Raw genomic sequence first — 18,028 nt, forward strand, 5'->3', positions numbered from 1 at the left:
TGATTAAATGTGCAATGTTTAGCAGGGAACCAATCACCTAATGGTCAAGCTCACGCAGTGTGAAAAATTTAATCAACACACATGCGACAAAGGCGGTCACAATCTCAAAAAGGAAAAAAACAAAACAACCTCCCCAGAGTAGTTCAAACAGGGGAAGCGTGACACATGACACTCATTTCATGGTAAAGAACTAGAACACAACCAACCTTAACAAACACCCTTCTTCTTCTAGTTTGCCCATGTGGACATTACACCTTTAACCTATTCTAGCAAAGCAACTATCTGTCTTGGTGTTATGTCCTTCATCTTACCTTGGAAACTGGAAGAAGCGAGTACTAGTTGGTTTTATCGTCGGCGTCACTGCAGCAATCCTTGTCTCCCTGTCATTCACTATTTGAATGAGTGTCCCTGTCGAAACACATGACCCAGTGTATTTGCCTCTAATTTGTTTGACGTGAAAAGGAGAGGAAGGGAGTGAATGAGGGAGTGACTGTGTAAGAATTGATTTAATAGTTTGCACTGGGCTCTATCTGTAATGCGACAGTAAATAGATGTTTGGGTGAATAGGCCAAAATAAAGATGAAATGCTGATCCAAGGCGGTGCAGTAGTCCTGAACACCGCAGCAGGTTCCGTGTGGGCGTGCCCCCGACACACGGCTGATGTCCAGACCTTCCCTGAAGTTTAGAGGATTTTAGGTCTTTGCTCCAGATGTGGAAATTGTTTCAATTGTGAGTGCTGTAATGAATGCCTAAGTGTTTTATAGTTGTGCTATTACCCTTTATGCCATTCTGTTCCTGGGACCCTACCACTGTTCCGTGTGATTAAATGACTGCGAAGGGGGGGCTGGTAGAGAGTGAAGTGCATTATCACAGCCGGAGAGGGAGAAGGAAGCAGAGGGATGGGGGAGAGGGAGTTAAAGGGGGTGGAGGGTAAGAGGCGAGGCAGGAGAGTGAGTTTTAAATCCTACTGGCTGAGATTTTAAGGGAAGCCTTTTGAATCAAATCTGCTCTCATCCGATTACTGACTGCTCTTTGCATCTGGATAAGAGATGGAGAAAAGGATGGAGGGGGGGGGGGCAGATAGTGAGATGAGAATAGGGAGGGGGCAGATGGAGGTGGGGATTGGGAGAAGGTGGGATGTGGGACTGGACCAGTGAGTCTGAACTGAAACTGTGGTTTCGTTTGCACCTTCAGCCCAACGATATTGATGGGAAGTGACACTGTGTACAAGAACAGTTTTATTTTCTGACGCTTTATATTTACTTTACATTATGCAAAAGCTGGTTTACACAGAGCGAACACACTGTGGGGGTCAATGTAACCTTGGGATGACACACATATAAAGTTTGAGCTGCACCTGTCATTACAAGGTAGCTATGACATGATAGATTTGGGTTGATTGGGTAATGGTGAGTAATAATAACATAGACTTAGATAGATTTTACAATATTTTTTATATGATTTTTTGCACAAAGTTAATAATTTCTGCAGATATTTACCATGACGTATAGATCACTGACCTTGACATATCTTTTACATTTCAGACTTTTTATCAATCAAAAGTTTCAATGACTTTCTTGAACTTAAAGGGTGTCACAGTATACCATACAGGTAGTATTTTATTATATGTATTCCTATTACGCATGTTGAATCTATCTCGTCATCCATTCATTTCTGTTTTTGAAAGTGTGAGCAGCAATTTTTACTTTGATGCGAGGATTATTGCATCTCAAAATGCAACATAACACAGATTTATCATGCAGATTATGTCCGACAGTTCGACAACAAGAGGAATTAGATTTTTACTCAGATTATTGATCAAGCAAAACCAGCACACGATGCTGATCCCTTCTAAATCTCTTTGAATGAGGATTAAAATAAAGAAAAGATAAAACACAAACAAATGTGTTTCAAAATCACTTTTGGCATCTCCAGAGTTGACATTCTTGCACAGTTTTCTGCCTTAATTTGCAGTACGGCACACCATGACAGCATGGTATGTTTTGGGGAAAGTTTTTTTTTTTTTTAACCAGTGTAAGAAAATAAAACTCAATTGGTAAATGTGTTACTGATAACTGTGACCCCCAGCACTGACCCCGGTTATATTGGACCCTGACAGTGTGATCCTGAGCAGCATCCCACTGCTGCACAGGGACAAAACTACAACAAAGTGTGTAAACAGAATAATCATATGACCATCCACTCACCCAAAAAAAAAAAAAAACGAGACTCCTGTCAAGGTGTTCTCCTAGATCTCTGTTCGCTCTTCTTCAGTGGTCTCCTTTGGGTTGTGCTCATAAGTTCAGCCCGCCTGGTGCCACGCTCTCCTCCACTCATTCACTTTTGGTATCAAACACAGTGTGCTACTGCTCCGTCACTCACTCTGTCCAGTGCTCCTATGAGGAACAGATGAGGATTGGAGGGATGAAGGGAGATCAGTGATGAGGGGATAAACCCTGGGATGGACAGAAAGAGGGGCGGGTGTGTGTGTGTGGGGGGGGGGGGGTGGGGGGGGGGGGGGGGGTGCAGTGGGGTGAGGTGGAAGCAGGAGAGACAGAAAGGGAGAGGAGACAGCAAGGGAAGCCAAACAAGGTGCAGAGCATGGCTGCGGGGTCACAAGACATGAGCCGGGGTGAATCCGAATCAAAAAACCAAGAGATGGAAATCATGGAGGGGAGGGGTAAGAGGATAAATAGAGGACCTGGGAACATGGCTTTTTATGGTGCTGAGGTAGTCGTTAAAAGATCTTTTACTGAAAGGAGGGTTTTGTGTTTTGTAAACCTGAAGTGAGGCTAATATTAGAAAGTTTACAGGGCAGATGCGGAGATCAGACTTGGTGAATGGAAACCATAGAAAATTCACCATGCAACTATATCATCTCACCAATGGCCTAAAAATGACATACACAACCCTTTTCACGTCCACAATGCGACGTTGGGCATTTCCGACTTCATTGTCTCACCTGTTTTGCCCCCAGAGGGTCCCTCTGGTTATATGAAGGTCTGGTGGGACATCTGCATTAAAAACCCAAGAGCTTCCACCTTGTAATTGTTGGTGGATGGTGTGCACTCCACAGCTGTTGCATATTATCTAACAGTAAATCACCTGTATTAGTTATGAAACAGCATCACTTGCACTTGTTATAATGAGATGGCATTGTCCGTAAGGAGGCTGGCTCTGTGAGCCCACATTGAACATAAAAGGCCAGAGATGAAACGACCGAGAAGGAAGCTGGTTTTAGATTCTTACACAAGTTTTGACGTCAATCAACTGATGGTCGGATGAGTGTTTCTATAGGTACGAATGATCAAGAGCTTTAACAGTAATACCTGTGCTTTAATATTACAGAACAACAAATATGGCATGCTCCGAGTAGTACTGCCATACATGTCTTTCAAGTGTGGCTTGTTCACGGGCTTTCTGCAGAGCTTGACGAGGGAACCTTTATTATTTCAGGTGTTTGAAGCAGTAAAACATCCAAAATGTGCAGGGCAGTGACTTATATCAGGTTTGGACTCCTCTCCTCTGCTGCTACATTGGAGTACTGGACTGCTTTAATGTGTATCCAGACGGTGAAATAATTCTAAATGATTAATTGCAAGTATTCATTGATTTTTATGATATACTTCCATGTTCCACTTTACTCAAATTAACTTACAATTATCAGTAAACTCAATCAACATGTTTTTATTTCTCTATAAGCCCAGACAATTTGGTTTTATCATTTAAAACCCAAATACTTTGTCCCAGTGTTGACATCCATCAGTTCTCAGACACGACAACTAACCTTTCTTTCATTTAGTGTTTTACTAATATTTAATCATGTGTACAGTACATCTTGTCCATGACATTACTCGTATTTACACTGGAAACTTAAACTTTGGTTATTTGGAAATAATATTGTAATAAATCCTTACAGATTTTCTCTCTTTTCACCTGGTGTACTGTTCAAAATCCTAGGAGCATTTTTTTCTGTTTTGGTGAGGATTGTTGGAATGCTGTAATGTAAGTGAAGTGCCTTACATGATCAAACACTTTGATATATACTTATTGAACAAAAACAACAAATATGTTGCTTTTTTTTTTTTTATTGACAATGGGGAGAAAAAAAACTCCAAAACAAAATCAATCCAATGAAAAAAACAGACATTTTCTTTACTGATACTGCTTTTTGAAAAGTGTTTATTTTAATCACACTTTTCCACACACTTGGAGATTCTCTTGACACAGCCATCACATTTAGGTCCTTATCAAACCCACTGAAATCTAGAAACACATACATTTTAAGGAAAAGTAAAGGTTCAGTTTCTGCCTGATGAATCTCGCCCACTAACAGATCAAATCAATCACTTTATAATATAATGACGGCTCCGAACATGTTTTCCCCTTTTTAAGCCCAGACTCCATATAGTTTATGAATTCTGGGACCCACATCAGATTCTGAATCCACACAAGTGCAACACAATAGGTTTGACTTCTGACCTTCCAGTTGAAAGAAGGATGTCCTCTGAGAGGCAAGAGGCCAACAATAATGTAACTGCTTCTGTGTGACCGGTGCTTTCCTGCACTGTAATATTGATGCTTTTTAAATTTATTGAGCTACATTAGATTTCTGCCGGACATTTTCTTTTTACAACATAAACCTGCAAATTGCATTTTGAGGGTTATGTCATGCGTGACAAATAAAGAAGTTTTAAACATGGTTTAAGTATCACAGGCAGCACGGCGGAATCACGAAAGCACTGATACAATACGAAGTCTTTGTTTTAATGGCCAATTTTTGATCTCCTTTAAAGTCATTTAATGTCATTTAATGTCGTCTCTTTTAATGTAATTTCCCCCCTCTGAATTGGTGTAGATATATTCAGCGTTGTAGTGAGAAAAAAAACTAAATGTAGAACTTTAATCGCTGGAGTGCGATGACGACAACGGTGCTGACCCTGGATTTGGAGAAATGGAGTCGGGGCAGAGGCTGGCTGTGAGATGGAGCGTAAAACAGAGAAAACCAAATAGAGAAAAGGGGATTTGTTGGCAGACACACAGACAGAGGACAAGAGAGAGAGAGAGAGAGTTTGGTATTATGGGTTACTATTTTAGACCAACACTGCTTTGATCCACTGTAATATTTCCTTTTTGGCAGTTTTAACATCATATGTAAACAGTAAATATGACTTTTTTTTCCATTTTTAAAACCATAATAGTGATGAACTGGGAGTCAACGCCAGGAAAGAATGTGCGATAGGCAATAAATCAAAACATAACAAAGTTGACCTCTCTCCATGAACAACACAATTTAAGTTTGGCTTTTTTTCTTTTGTTTTTGTGAACACAATATTTGTTTCATAGAACAAAGACGACTAAAAGACAGCTTATTTTGTTTTTGTCTCTAAGTGACATAAAGTGTCTCTGACCTCTTGACCTTGTTTTGAATCAAAGGGGTGCAGGGTGGCAATGGGGCTGAGTGGATTAACTCATAAATGTGTCCTGCTTCTAGTAGCAGCTGTGGCATGAATATAGAATATTGATGCAAATGTTGATCCTCGTTGCTGATTTCTGACTCATTTTTAACTAACAATCATGCAGATTCAACACGAAAGGCCAGAAATTAATTGCAAACAATGAAACAATAAATGACTGTTACTCACTCTTCGCACTGCAATCAGTTGTAATGATGACAGGAGGCCCTGACTACGGTTTTATAACCACAAAGGCCTTACATAATTTCTGCTAATCATGTAAAATATAGAAATATGACATAATACGGCTGTAATTTTCATACCTTTCCGCCGACGGTATAATTAGAACGGTAGACGGCCGGGGGTGCTTAATGTGACGATATCAAGATGCATTATGGAAAAATAACACCTACTTATGTGAAGATTAATGCAGACTTTTAGGGGACAGCGTGGTCTCAGTGTGTGTGAGGGAGGGAAAAGGTTAAAGCCGAGGCTCCATTAAAGAGGCCCGTCGACCCAATTCTGCAGCAGCAAGGGATTAAAACACGGGGGGGAGTGAGAGTGTTAATATGGGCCATAAACAGCACTTGACTCAGTACCTAATGCACAAGACTGGATCAGAAGGGGGGGGGGCCTGAATGGGGGCACTGGTTGTAATGGGGGGGGTTAAGATGGAAGTGGGCGGTCGAGTGTCGCTCAGCTGAACGTGAATGATTAAATGATCTCTCGCTGGATTACTATTCCATATTCTAAATGGGAGATTTTTTAAGCTTCATAAACAAATGCACTCATTTATGAGGGATTAACAGTAATCTCTCTATTTCTATCCTTTTTTTTCCCACATGCACCTCTTTCTCTCTGTGTTCCCTCCTCTCCCTCTTACTACCTTGAACAGTGGGCCCATGACGCTAATGTCGCCGTTACAGTCGCTGGCAGTGAGGCCGATGTCTGATTTCATGTCTCGCTCCACGTTCCTCCTCCGAGCAGCTCCCACTGAACAAAGTCATTTTTACAAACTTAGTCAAATAGAGGCACATTTATTATTCACTTTATTTTCTTCATTTTTTAAGTCAGTGATGAATTCCTGAAAGCGGACATAAAAAAAAAGAAATGTACCTGGTTTCTCTCATTTACCTTCATCATATACAGTATAATTACAGTATATACACACACGCACATGCAAACTGTAAACAAAAAGGCTTGAAACCCGGAGCTCCTGAAGATCACGAAAAGTCCCGTCGTACAAGAGGAGCGAGGTTCATCCGTGTGGAGTTCGGGCCTCATCATCAGGGAGAGGCCGGCTGTTCCGGCAGAACGGATGTGAACAGGAAACCACTTCATTTTCAGTCTGTCGGGTTTGTTCCGCCTCTCACAGCTCATCCTTGGCCCCCGTCACCCTGCCTCTCCCCCTGCTCTTCTCCTTTGACGCCTGAGCGCTCCGAGCGTTCCGGCTCGTGGAGGAGCCGCCCTCCGTCTCCTGCTCCTCCTTTTTAAACTCGCTGTGTCCGTCTGCAGCCCACAGGGCCTCTGCCTCCTCTCGCTCCTGAGGGAGAGATGCAACAAGATAGAGCACTCGGTTAAAAAGCAGGTTGGGGGGAATAACTTAAACAAAAACAAAAAAAAATCCAACAAAGGCTTAAAAGTAACTAGCAACCATAACCAACTGACAATTATTGAAAGGTATAGTATAAAGCCTGAGTTATTGTGCATTTCACTTAGTTTAATCGACATTTGATCCAGTCTGCCGGTGAAGTATTTTTAATTATTATGCAGGGAGGAGATAAACTGTATCCCCCTGTAGTAAAAAAGTGAGAGGTCAGGTAAGCCAATTAATTTTCCCCAATGGGCCCCATGAAAAGAATTGTGCTTCTCATGAAGGTCGACGCTCCGTTTCAATATTGCTCTCAAAAAGAAAGCACGTTACAGAGTCTAGATAAGCTACTGTTTCTTGTCTGCATTCCTTACGTTCTTATTTATCGACATGTTTACTCATGTGATGGCAAATTGAAATGCAGTCTTGGTTCTCCAAAGATGAAAAACACAACTTTGCTTACGAGTTAGATGTCGACTTTCTGCAACCTTTTTTTTTGCCCATGGTTTCGTTGGTGAACGTCTATTACCTCCACGTCTCGACACGGTAGGAAAACGGCCCACAAGCAAGAAACACTTGGACCATGTTCCCAATATCAAATTACATTTTTGCTTGAACCAGGTTCAAACAAGCGTGCCAACCACTGCAGCGCCATGTCAGTGTAATTACAACGTTCAGGCCAGAATTCTCACATTGTTCTGGCAATTTTCTCTTCTGTGGCACAATATGAGCAGCAGCCAGAGGGCAACAGTCACAGAATTAACAGGGTTTGTTGTTTTGTTTTGTTTTTAAATCACAACAACAAAAACTGTTCACAAAATCAATGAAATTCAGAAAAAAAGATATTGGAACTATATACTGCTTCGCAGTTGTTCCTCGCTTAGAATGATGTCACGCCTTCAGACAAAAAAAACCCTAAAACTGGTTGTACCATTCCAGCCCAGTCCAGTGACGCTGATATTGCACCGACTCTTGTCTGAGACTAAATAAAAGTATTGCGCCACATTTAATTTGCATGTAACTTAATGAGCACGGACGACACTGTAGCTCATTTTTGCCTATGAGTAAAAGAAATAATCAAACCATTAATTTAACTCAACAAATGTGCTTCACTGCTTCTTTTCAGAAAAGCAGACGTGTCATAAACAAAAAGCGAGGGCCTGTCGTGGCCCCTGGTTCACTATTAATAGGCAGACATGGAACTTGTACTTGACTGTATTGTACTTCTGAGTCTTTGAATGAACGAGTTTGATTTGAAAACAAACAGGGATTACAACAGTGGCAGAACAAAAGCAATGCAAGATAGCAAGTGAGTGCAAAAAAATCGTCTGTGATCCAGGCTACTTCTCTCATAAGTGACTCTGTTTGACTGCATGACGCTGGAGCTTTCCGGGACATTATAACAACTCTGACTATCTCAACGTCTGTGCTGATCTCATTGAATAAAGAGCAGCTCTTCAATGGCGCTTCTGACAATTCAGTTTGTTTTACAAATGAGTGCACGACAACTTTTCTTTTCCATGTGTGATTATACGAAGTGATGGATTGCATATAATGACACTATATTAAAATGCTTTTAAAGCTTTGTTTTATGAACTGAAAGGATGATCTTGTTTCGCCGGGGGGGCCGCCCTGACGGGCGCCGACAAGATGTGGCCACAGACTCTAAATGAGAAAACATGCAAACAATCAGCAGATTTGCATTGTGTTCCAGCTGGTATTGTTATCCAACACTGGTGTCACGACATCGACGACCACATGACTGCAGAAGGCTGGAGGAGGAGGAGGAGGAGGAGGAGGTCATAATGCTCACCATGTCCCTGTAGAGCTTCTCCTTGGTGAACCACAGAGCCAGAGCACAGCGGCGGCCATTGGTCACCGCAGTGACGCCGTGCGGGTTCACCGGGCCAGAGGAGAAGCCCACCAGTCGACCACAGCCGGGTTTCACTTGGGCCTGGAGACACAAAGGAGAAGAGAAGCGCCCAGTGCTTACAAACGCAAACAAACACGTTGCAATTTAAGACGCTTAATCTCGGAAGATTAAAATCCGGTGTTGAAAGACAGAGCCACTTACCGTTACCGTCTTCGCATCTCTGTTAGTGAAGAACAGCTCTCCGCCGTCAAAGTTGTCATTCAGGTAAAGAACAGCACTGAAACAAAGCGATGCTTATTTAAAAACAAAAACAAAACACGTAACACACACGAGCACATAAAACACGAGTCCCGTTATTTGACTGATACAATCTTGAAAAACAGGAATAAAAAAAAAGATGCAATTTATGTATTTTCTTTTCTATTCCTAATAAAAAAATTATATTACCACAACATCACCTGTCAAGTCAACTGATTCTAGCATATAAATCCTACTAGCCAACACAATTTTGTAGTTTGCATGTTCTCCCTCTACATGGGTTTTACTCCAGTTTCCTCCCACAACCCGGAGAGATGTGTGTTTGGTTAACTGTTGCCTCTTTGGTCACTCTGTGTGATTGTTTGTATTGTCAGAGTGTTTTCCCTGTGTTGGACTGGATAGTGTCTCGTCTTCCTCCATAGTCATCTGAGATCAGCTAGAAAAGGGCCGAACTTGAAAAATAAATGTAACATCACTGGACTGAAGAACTAACAGGTATCACTCTAAAAGCAGCTTCTGGGATTATTTCTGTCAAGGGTCATAGTTGATAATAACAGTGAACCGTTACCTGAGGTCTCTGTGTATGAATGCAGGCGGCTCCCGCCAGCACTGCTTTGTCTGCGGCTCAAGGAGACAGTTGTCCACGTGGACTGGGTGAGACAGGTCCAGTCTGCCCTCCTGCTCCCCTGCGGGGAGTTCAAATCCACAACGTTCACGACACATTTTACAGTATAAAACTCTTATCTTATGGGCTTATTGGCACGCGGGTATTCTCACCTGCAACGGCACTGCGGCAGACCAGGTGTGTGAAGGAGATGTGAAGTCCCGAGGGGCTCCGGAAGTAAGAGTGCAGCAGCACCCGCACTCTTTCACCCAGCTCGTGTAGCAGCATGGCGTCCGACTGGTTCACCAGGCCGTCCTGAGCCAGCTGTGGAGCAGACAGCAGCGAGGGATCAGGACACTTGTCACGCGCCTGCCGGCGCCGGCTCTTCCTTCACCCACCTTCACCGCTCGGAGGACGGTCAGACCCTCGAATGTCTCGTGAGGCGTGTGAGGAGAGCGGCGTCCCCTGTAACCGTCGCCGACGGAAGCCGCCTCCTGAAACGACACGAAGCCGAAAGCGTCTTTGCGTGCATCGGAGTGAGAGGCGCGTTCGTCACGACAGGAAACGTACTGAGGCCAACTGAAGTATCTTGTCACACTCCTTCTCGGTCATGACTCCGTCCAGGACGACTCGATTGGTCCCATTCAGAAGTCCGTCATCCATGGTGATGGTCACACCCGCCTGGTGGACCGCACCTCCTGAGAAGAGGACGGAGACGAGGAAAAGGGGGGGATGAAGTGGGTGAAGGGATACCGTCTTCTGAGACAACACAGACAGAATGACTGTCTCACCTGAAAAAAAGCCACTGTCATCGACTTCCTCCAGCTGCTCTCCTGCTTTTATCTTCTCATTAATTTTCTCTTTTTCAGCTCTAATGGTAAAATAAATAAATTACTGAACATTACTTATACACGAACTTGTCACTGAATCACTGAATTATTATTTTTTTGCTTTATTACCTCCAACTTTCTCTGAGCGATTCAGGCACGACATCCTCTGGAGTCCAAAGGTCCTTCACATTGGAATCAATGATAATGTTCAACAAGAAATCCACTTTTTATTCAGACACTCTACAAAGAACATACTTACTGGGTCAATGAATTTGAAGTCAAAGTTCTCCATACCGAAATACAGAAGCTTCTTTTCCTCCAATGAGTGACTTATATATCCAACAATCTCCTGTTGGGGAAATCACACACAAACATGAAGTCAACTTTTATTATTCTGATTATAAATAATCATCATAATAATAATAAATCGACCTTATATAGTGCTTTTTGAGTTCTGGAGAGCAGCGGCAGTGACGAAGGCTTGGTCCCACAGACAAGGGTGTGAGGAGGTTGATTATGTGTTATGGATTCTGATTATTATTGTTTGTTTTTCATAGTATATGGAGTAATACAATATTGATCTACATGGTTTCAGTCATTATATGACTTCTGTCGTTTGGTGGAACAACGTTGAAAAAGTTGTGTCCTCTGCCTTCCTCTCACACAGTTTCTTGTCTGCCAGAGTTTGTGACCCTGTGTTAACTGCAGCGCTCTGCCTCCATGTCCCCATTCCCCTGTACCTGAATGGGCTGTGCTGCCAGCGACTCTGCATCTCCCTCTAGTGTCTCCTGGTAGAGCTGCAGGTTGTCCAAGGAGTCTTTGTCTGAGGGGTAAAACAGCAGCAGGGAGCGAAGCGTCCGCAATGCTCCGACGACGTCACCAGCTGTTTGCAAGAACGGACGAAGAGTGAGGTCACGTGGTGCTGAAGAGCCACACCGACCGGGCCTTCAGTTTGACCTCCACAGGCTGACCTTTAAACTCTGCAATGTGCAGGTGCTCGAGCTGCGTGGGGAGGTAGTCCTCCTGAGCCGAGATCCTGCCGGGTCGCGTGGCAGCCTGCGTCACACAGTACTGCCGGCACCAGAGCACGGACAGAGCGAGCGCTGCAACGGGAATAAATAAAGACGGATAAATCTCCCTCCACTGATGGTCACAGGGAATTGATCCAAAACGTCCTCCATTACCTGCAGCCTTTTCAAACGCGCCGTCGACACTGTCGGTGCCTCTGTCCTCGGGCATCTGTTGGGGGGTCAACTCACACTGCACCCTGCACTCCTCCATCTGTCGCAGCGTTTCGTTCACGCACGCTTTCCACCGACCTGCCGCCTGCACCCAGTCAGAGGAGGCCTCGTGCTGCAGTGCAGTGTCGTACAAAATCTGACAGAGGAAGACATTGTGGTTACAATAACACTCCAAAAAAATGTGTCCGGGTCAGCTTTTGATGGGAAATTACAGTAAATATAATGCATTCATTGTCTCTCAATTGTGAGAACATTCCTGAATAGTGGAATCAAATATTTGAATTTGATCAATTATCGATAAATACAAGCATTTAAACAAATACACACAATAGTTTTTCAGTTTCAGAGGGGAGGAACATTCTCGAGAATCAACTATGTGTTTACGGAGCATTTAAGCCTTAATCCTGTTATAACAAGTGTGTTTGAACACAAAATGAGTTGCTCAAGCAGAAGTCTTCAGTGAGTAAATCAAGCTCTGGAATTCAGTCCCTCGGGCCATTTCTGCCTCTCTTTCTTCAATTACTACTCTAAAACACTTCTCTCCAAAACCACTTTATTGCTCTTTGACGTGTACGCTTACTTAAAACTCTCACTTTTTATAGTCGAATGTACTTAAAAAAAAAGCTTGAGGCGACACATTACGATAATATGACGAACATTCACAGTAGGTGATTAATGTTGAGTTTCCAAATCCACTTTACAGAGAATTATCCATGAATAAATCCAAATATAGAAGAGTTCGGTAGTTAATGTGGCCAAAGTTACTGTGACGGTAAACAGTCAGTGACGGTAAAGCTGCACGTGACGGTAAAGCTGCACGTTTGATATGTGGAAAGAAATGACTCAAAACAGATAAGTTGAAAAAGCTAAATGACTAAAGGAAAGATCAAGATGAAGAGAGAAGGCTGAATAGGATAAACTGATGAAAACATGTTCATACGGAATCTGCTGTTTTACACTGCAGTTCTTAACTTTCATACAAGCCAACCAAATATAGAAAAAGACATTCTGTCCCATGTTTACCACAGATAGCGGTTCACCTTTTGCTTCTTCTTATTGCCTTGTGATCTTTTGTTTTTGGTGTTATTCTGGTAACTACAGTGATTGGAAGTTGTTTGTGCAGACTGCGTGAATGAACTGGTGACCTTGAATGCGGTTCATTCTTTTCATGCTCACCCAGTGTTTCTCATTTTCTATCTCCCTGTCCTGAAAGTCTTCCTCGGTCACACCCTTCATACGCCTGTACTTCTCGATGTTGTTCCTCATCTCCAGGTGACTGGGGTTCGCCACAAAGTAGGTGTAAGCCGCGGAGGCCGCCTTCTGCAGCTTCTGCAGCTGGTATGAACAAAAAGACAAAGGAAGAGGCGCCGTTTTAAAACACAACCGTCGCCTAAATTACGACGCTCAGAATAGCAGCAAAGACATTCAATTATTCCTAAATGCTAGAATAGAAAAAGTGTTCAAAGTGAACATCTCACCTTGTAGTATGTGACCTGCAGAAAGTTATAAGGGTTCCGGGTGCTGAATTCATACTCGATGTCAGTGGAAACGGGGAGCTGCCCCGCGGGGGTGACGGAGCGTCCCACACAGAACCTCAGACACTCGGCTCTCTGCTGCACCCAGTCCAGCATCCAGAGGTCCCACAGGCTCCCCTCCTCAGAGTCTGACGCCACAGGAAACACGCAGGAGACTGAACTCGAGGAGGCGGAGCCCTGAAGACACTTCACTATTACCTACTTCTATCAGTACCCATCATCTGCATATATGTCACAGGGTTCTGTGATATATAACTCTACTATACTATAAACTATACTATAGTTTATGGTGCACACATGTGCCAAATAGAATAGAATAGAATAGAAATCTGTTATTAATCCTTGTGGGAATTTAAAACTACAAATAGGAACAGCTGACATTTTATTAGTTTTTAACCGTTTGCTACTTTTTTGCACGTTTTGCAAAAAAAATCTTTTCATGCATAAAACATGCGATAAATCTGCACCGTCAGCATTGACAGCATATTAAATCCCTCAAGTTTCTTCTTGGCTTGTCTATGATTTTCTCACCGAGGGCACCGAAATGCTACGGCCACTTGACATAATACGACGCGATAAATAGTGTCACTAGTTGAAGAAATGTTGGAAACATTTCTATTAGTTTTACTCTGTCGCCTATAAACTGAAAGAACAACAACTCTCAGCTATAAAATTCAAATTAGAAATAAAATAGAAGAACACGAACAGTAAAAGCCTCGTGATGCTTTCAGGTCACAGACCTTCTGCTGGAGAAGAAATTGATGTTATTGATTAATGCCAATGAAAGGAAAATGAGAATATGTTCCACAAATTGCTCTTTTTGAGTGAAGAAAGTCAACATATAATTTTCACGACTGCTTCAAGATCCTAAAAAGTTTTGTTGCACTTCTGATGACCAACCAGGACACAATTCATTCTGATGGCTTGACTAAGTTGGTCTCTAAAGCTTGCTAACCGTCAGGATGATTTACTTGTTTAGTATTCTTGTGATTCACGTTACAGCTCGGTTGTCTTGTAAGACCTGTGGGGCTTGGAGGAGGAAAAAAAAAAAAAGTTTGTGCATTGCACCACAATAAAATCAATCCCAAATTGGGATGAGAGCCCCGGGGGGGTCCTAATATATCAAAACGAAAAAACAAACACTGAGCACTTTTATGTTCGGCACAGTGTTTTTCTTTCCTGCATGTTTCTCCATAAATAAAGAGCACCTTCACACAGGACTGCTCCTCCCAACGTTAAGCTTGTCTTTGAGTTATGTGCCACAGCGTCCCCTGGGCACAGGCTCGTGGATTGTGGAGAAAGAGAGAAAGAATCTCTGATCCTGCTGCAATGATGACTGACAGCTCAGATCTTGACCAATCACGGGGCAGACACTAACACCTGTGCAGGTGAAGTGAGAGCGTCCAAAAAGGCAAAATGTAAACCATAAAACAAAAAAACAACAAGTGGTGGTTTTATGAAACTATTATCTTTCCGACCAGTGAAAGGGAACAAATAGAAATACAACTCCTTCATAAACGTCAGATAAACGTACAGTTGTTGACTAGAAAGCCTTTACTTCTTAGTATTGCGATCGCCACGCGATTTGCCATAAACACAGGCACCAAATTAGAACAGTTTTGTTTTGTTTAATTGATATTTCATTTAATTTAATTTAAACGTGCATCTGGAGTTCTCACCAGCAGTGTTTCTTGACTTGCTTGTTTTTTAGTACATTTTGCTTGATTGTTGATTCAGGCATGAAATTATTACGACTATCCTAACTAAGGATGCCTGAATGCAAACGAACCAATAGCCTTCAACTCCCAGCCGGGAAAGCCGACTCGGACATTGTCAGCAGAACACCTTCGTAGAGAACCATTTAAAAGTGGCGACACGTTTGTTTTCTGAGCGATTTAACTAATTTGAGATGCATAAATGTGCCTGGAGAACATGCTACAATAACGAAAGGATAAGCAACTGAGGTTTACTTGATCCCATTTCCAAAACCCAAACAAATCATGGACAAAATATCTCCTGTGGCTGAAGCTGTGTGGCAGACAACCCAAACGTCTACATTTGTTCCAAATTAAGGCAATGTTTTGTATGATCTTAGCAATCTCGCCATATAATATTAATCACATAATACTGTTGCAGTAACTCAAGGGGGGCGGGGCTTAGCCAAAGGTCAGTGGGCCGGTTTTGGGCCCCCCGGGCCCTATGTTATGTTTGACCCCTCTGCTTTAGGGCCTCGATTTGGCTTCTCTTCTGTAGCTGGATTAAGAATATAACAAAGTTGAAGGTGTCTTGTGAACACCTGAAGTGTTCATTCAGATCCGGCGTGACAGAATAACCCCGTTCATGCGTCCCCTGGTTGTGAATCCCATTCACGTGGAGTATAGACGTCATACAAACCGGTCCCCCGGCTCACCCATCTTGTTGAGAGCGCGCGACCCGGCGGAGACGCAGTCATCGTGACACTGCCTGCGGACCGACAGCAGCGTCTGCTTGGTGTCGATGGACTTCTCCAGCAGCTCCGCGGCTCGGCTCCACTCCTGGCCGAAGTAGGCGCGCACCCCGCTGTAGTACACCAGGTCGTACGGCTGCAGGAGGGACGACGCGTAGGGGCCGCTCGGAGCCGCCGAGGAGGAGCGAGGCCAGGAGAGGAGAAGGAGACGACACGCCACGTAGACAGAGGCGAGCTGAGAGTGCAGCGCCATGGTCCCGGAGAGCAGCTCAGTCTGTGGAGGAGAGGAGGAGGAGAGGAGGGACTAGGGAAATATTTAGGAAAGGAAAGGAGTCAGCCCACCAAGATCCCTCCTGTCCGGTGTCATCTCATGAGCTGCGTGCACACAGCTCCTCTTTATGTCCGGGATCAAATCAAATTCATCCTGACTTGTATTTGCTAACTTTCTGGACGAGTTCAGAGGAAAACAACATGGAACTAAGTTTGTTTGAGGTGCAGTATCAATATATCGCCACCAGATGGGGGTGGCGTGTTGAATGGACAATTACTTCACCATTAATTCTACCAACAAAACAGCCAATATTTCCTCTCGTCCCAAGGGACATACGCGTCCTCATTTTTACATCCACACTCTGCTTTTGAGCACAAAATGCATTAAATAATCAAATAGTAAAAAAAAAAAAAAAGAGAGAGAGAGAGACAACTGCGAAATTATTAAATGTCCATCATGATTTGCATTTTTGCATTGTAACAGAATTGAATGTTGAAACTGAATTCAACATTCAGTGCTCTCAAAATATGTAATAAAAAAAAGTGCAGCTCTGTGCGAAAATAGATCTTAAAAGACAGTCAGAAAATAAAAATGCAAGCAGTTGCTTGAGATCAAATGATCTCTTTTACAGTCGAGGCCTGGCCAAAATGGCAGCATTAAAAACAATGATAGATGGTAGACAGAGACTAATAGAAAGGAAGTAATCCTATAAACAAACAAAAAGAGAAAGAAAGTCCCAGAGTACTGCGGATGAGTTATATTACATAGTAAAGTGAGCGATATGAGAGTACAAGGGGGAAGGAAATGGCTGGATGGAGCAGAGAAAGAGGAAACAGATGGTGAAGAAAGACCACAAAAACAAACATGATACAATGAAGACCATGCAAATACAGATGATGATTGTACTATACAATAAAACATCCTCAATTCCAGGCCACGAGGGCCAGTGTCCTGCATGTTTGAGGTCTCTCCGACTTGCAACACACCTGAATGCAATAAAAGGCACGTATTGGGCCTTTTTTTCTTTCTTTTTTAAAAAATTTTTTTACAAGATTGATGATGACATCAATATTAGATTGATGGGTACTGAAGTTGGGAGACATCCAAAATGTGCAGGAAACCAGCCCTCAAGGCCTGGAATTAAAGACCCCTTCTACACACATCCACAATCATGTTAGTGATTTTTGAAGAGGGTTCCAGGCAGAGTGCATGAATGCCATCTTTCCAACCTCAGTCTGTGTCCTGGGGAGAGAGGCAATGGGGAAGTCCACAGTCGTTTCAAGGGTTTGTAATATTGAGATTATGCAGTCACACAAGTAAAAATGTTCTACATTGAAGTTTTTTTTAATTAAAGGTATAGTAGAGGATTTTCTTCTTCCGGGTGGATCATCAAAATAACTGGTCCTCCCAATTGTCAATCATTCTGGTGATATATGACGTAAGCCCGTCGTACGTGCTCGTCCCTGCGCGCAGCTCACTCTACACGGTTCTCATCATGCCGGTGGCCGACCCGACGCATTATTCTCTGACATTTTTACACAGTTTCTCCCCCTCTGGTGCAAATCTTCTTGTAAAGTGAGCTTATGTGAGCGATGCCGACTTGTGACTTGTAAACAGAGCGTGCACGAGGAGAACTGGGCTCGTGCGTGTCTCTCGCACGCGTTTTAGTAGGCGTTCCGTCTCGGGAGCAGGTACAGCGTTGCGCATGTGCATTTTTTTCAAACGGTGGAGAGGGCGGTTCTTTCCTAAAATTCCTGAAAATCCTCCTGTATACCTTTAAACAAACAAATCTTTAATTATTGATCATTTAGAATAATGAATTATAAGTATTTCTTTCTTTCTTCCTTCCTTTCTTTCTTTCTTTCTTATCTTTTTGAGCGGTGGGAATGGTATGGGCTAGCTGGAACCCGCAGATAGCAGTAG

General features: G+C 43.0%; 1 protein-coding gene across 1 annotated transcript; it reads right to left on the minus strand.

Moving 5' to 3' along the window:
- Positions 1 to 6,504: 6,504 nt before the first annotated feature.
- p3h3 (prolyl 3-hydroxylase 3) lies at positions 6,505 to 16,087 on the minus strand (the record flags this gene model as incomplete). The annotated part of the gene is made up of 16 exons (XM_080500488.1): positions 6,505 to 6,999; positions 8,861 to 9,001; positions 9,122 to 9,197; positions 9,747 to 9,864; positions 9,956 to 10,106; positions 10,181 to 10,276; positions 10,353 to 10,480; positions 10,574 to 10,653; positions 10,742 to 10,794; positions 10,872 to 10,961; positions 11,353 to 11,495; positions 11,584 to 11,715; positions 11,797 to 11,989; positions 13,030 to 13,188; positions 13,332 to 13,516; positions 15,799 to 16,087. The coding sequence occupies 16 exons, from the start codon at positions 16,085 to 16,087 to the stop codon at positions 6,826 to 6,828; spliced, it is 2,208 nt and encodes a 735-aa protein (XP_080356614.1). The 3' UTR covers positions 6,505 to 6,825.
- Between the last annotated feature and the right edge of the window lie 1,941 nt (positions 16,088 to 18,028).

This window comes from Blennius ocellaris, assembly GCF_963422515.1.
Source record: "Blennius ocellaris genome assembly, chromosome: 8".
Classification (NCBI taxonomy): Eukaryota; Metazoa; Chordata; class Actinopteri; order Blenniiformes; family Blenniidae; genus Blennius; species Blennius ocellaris.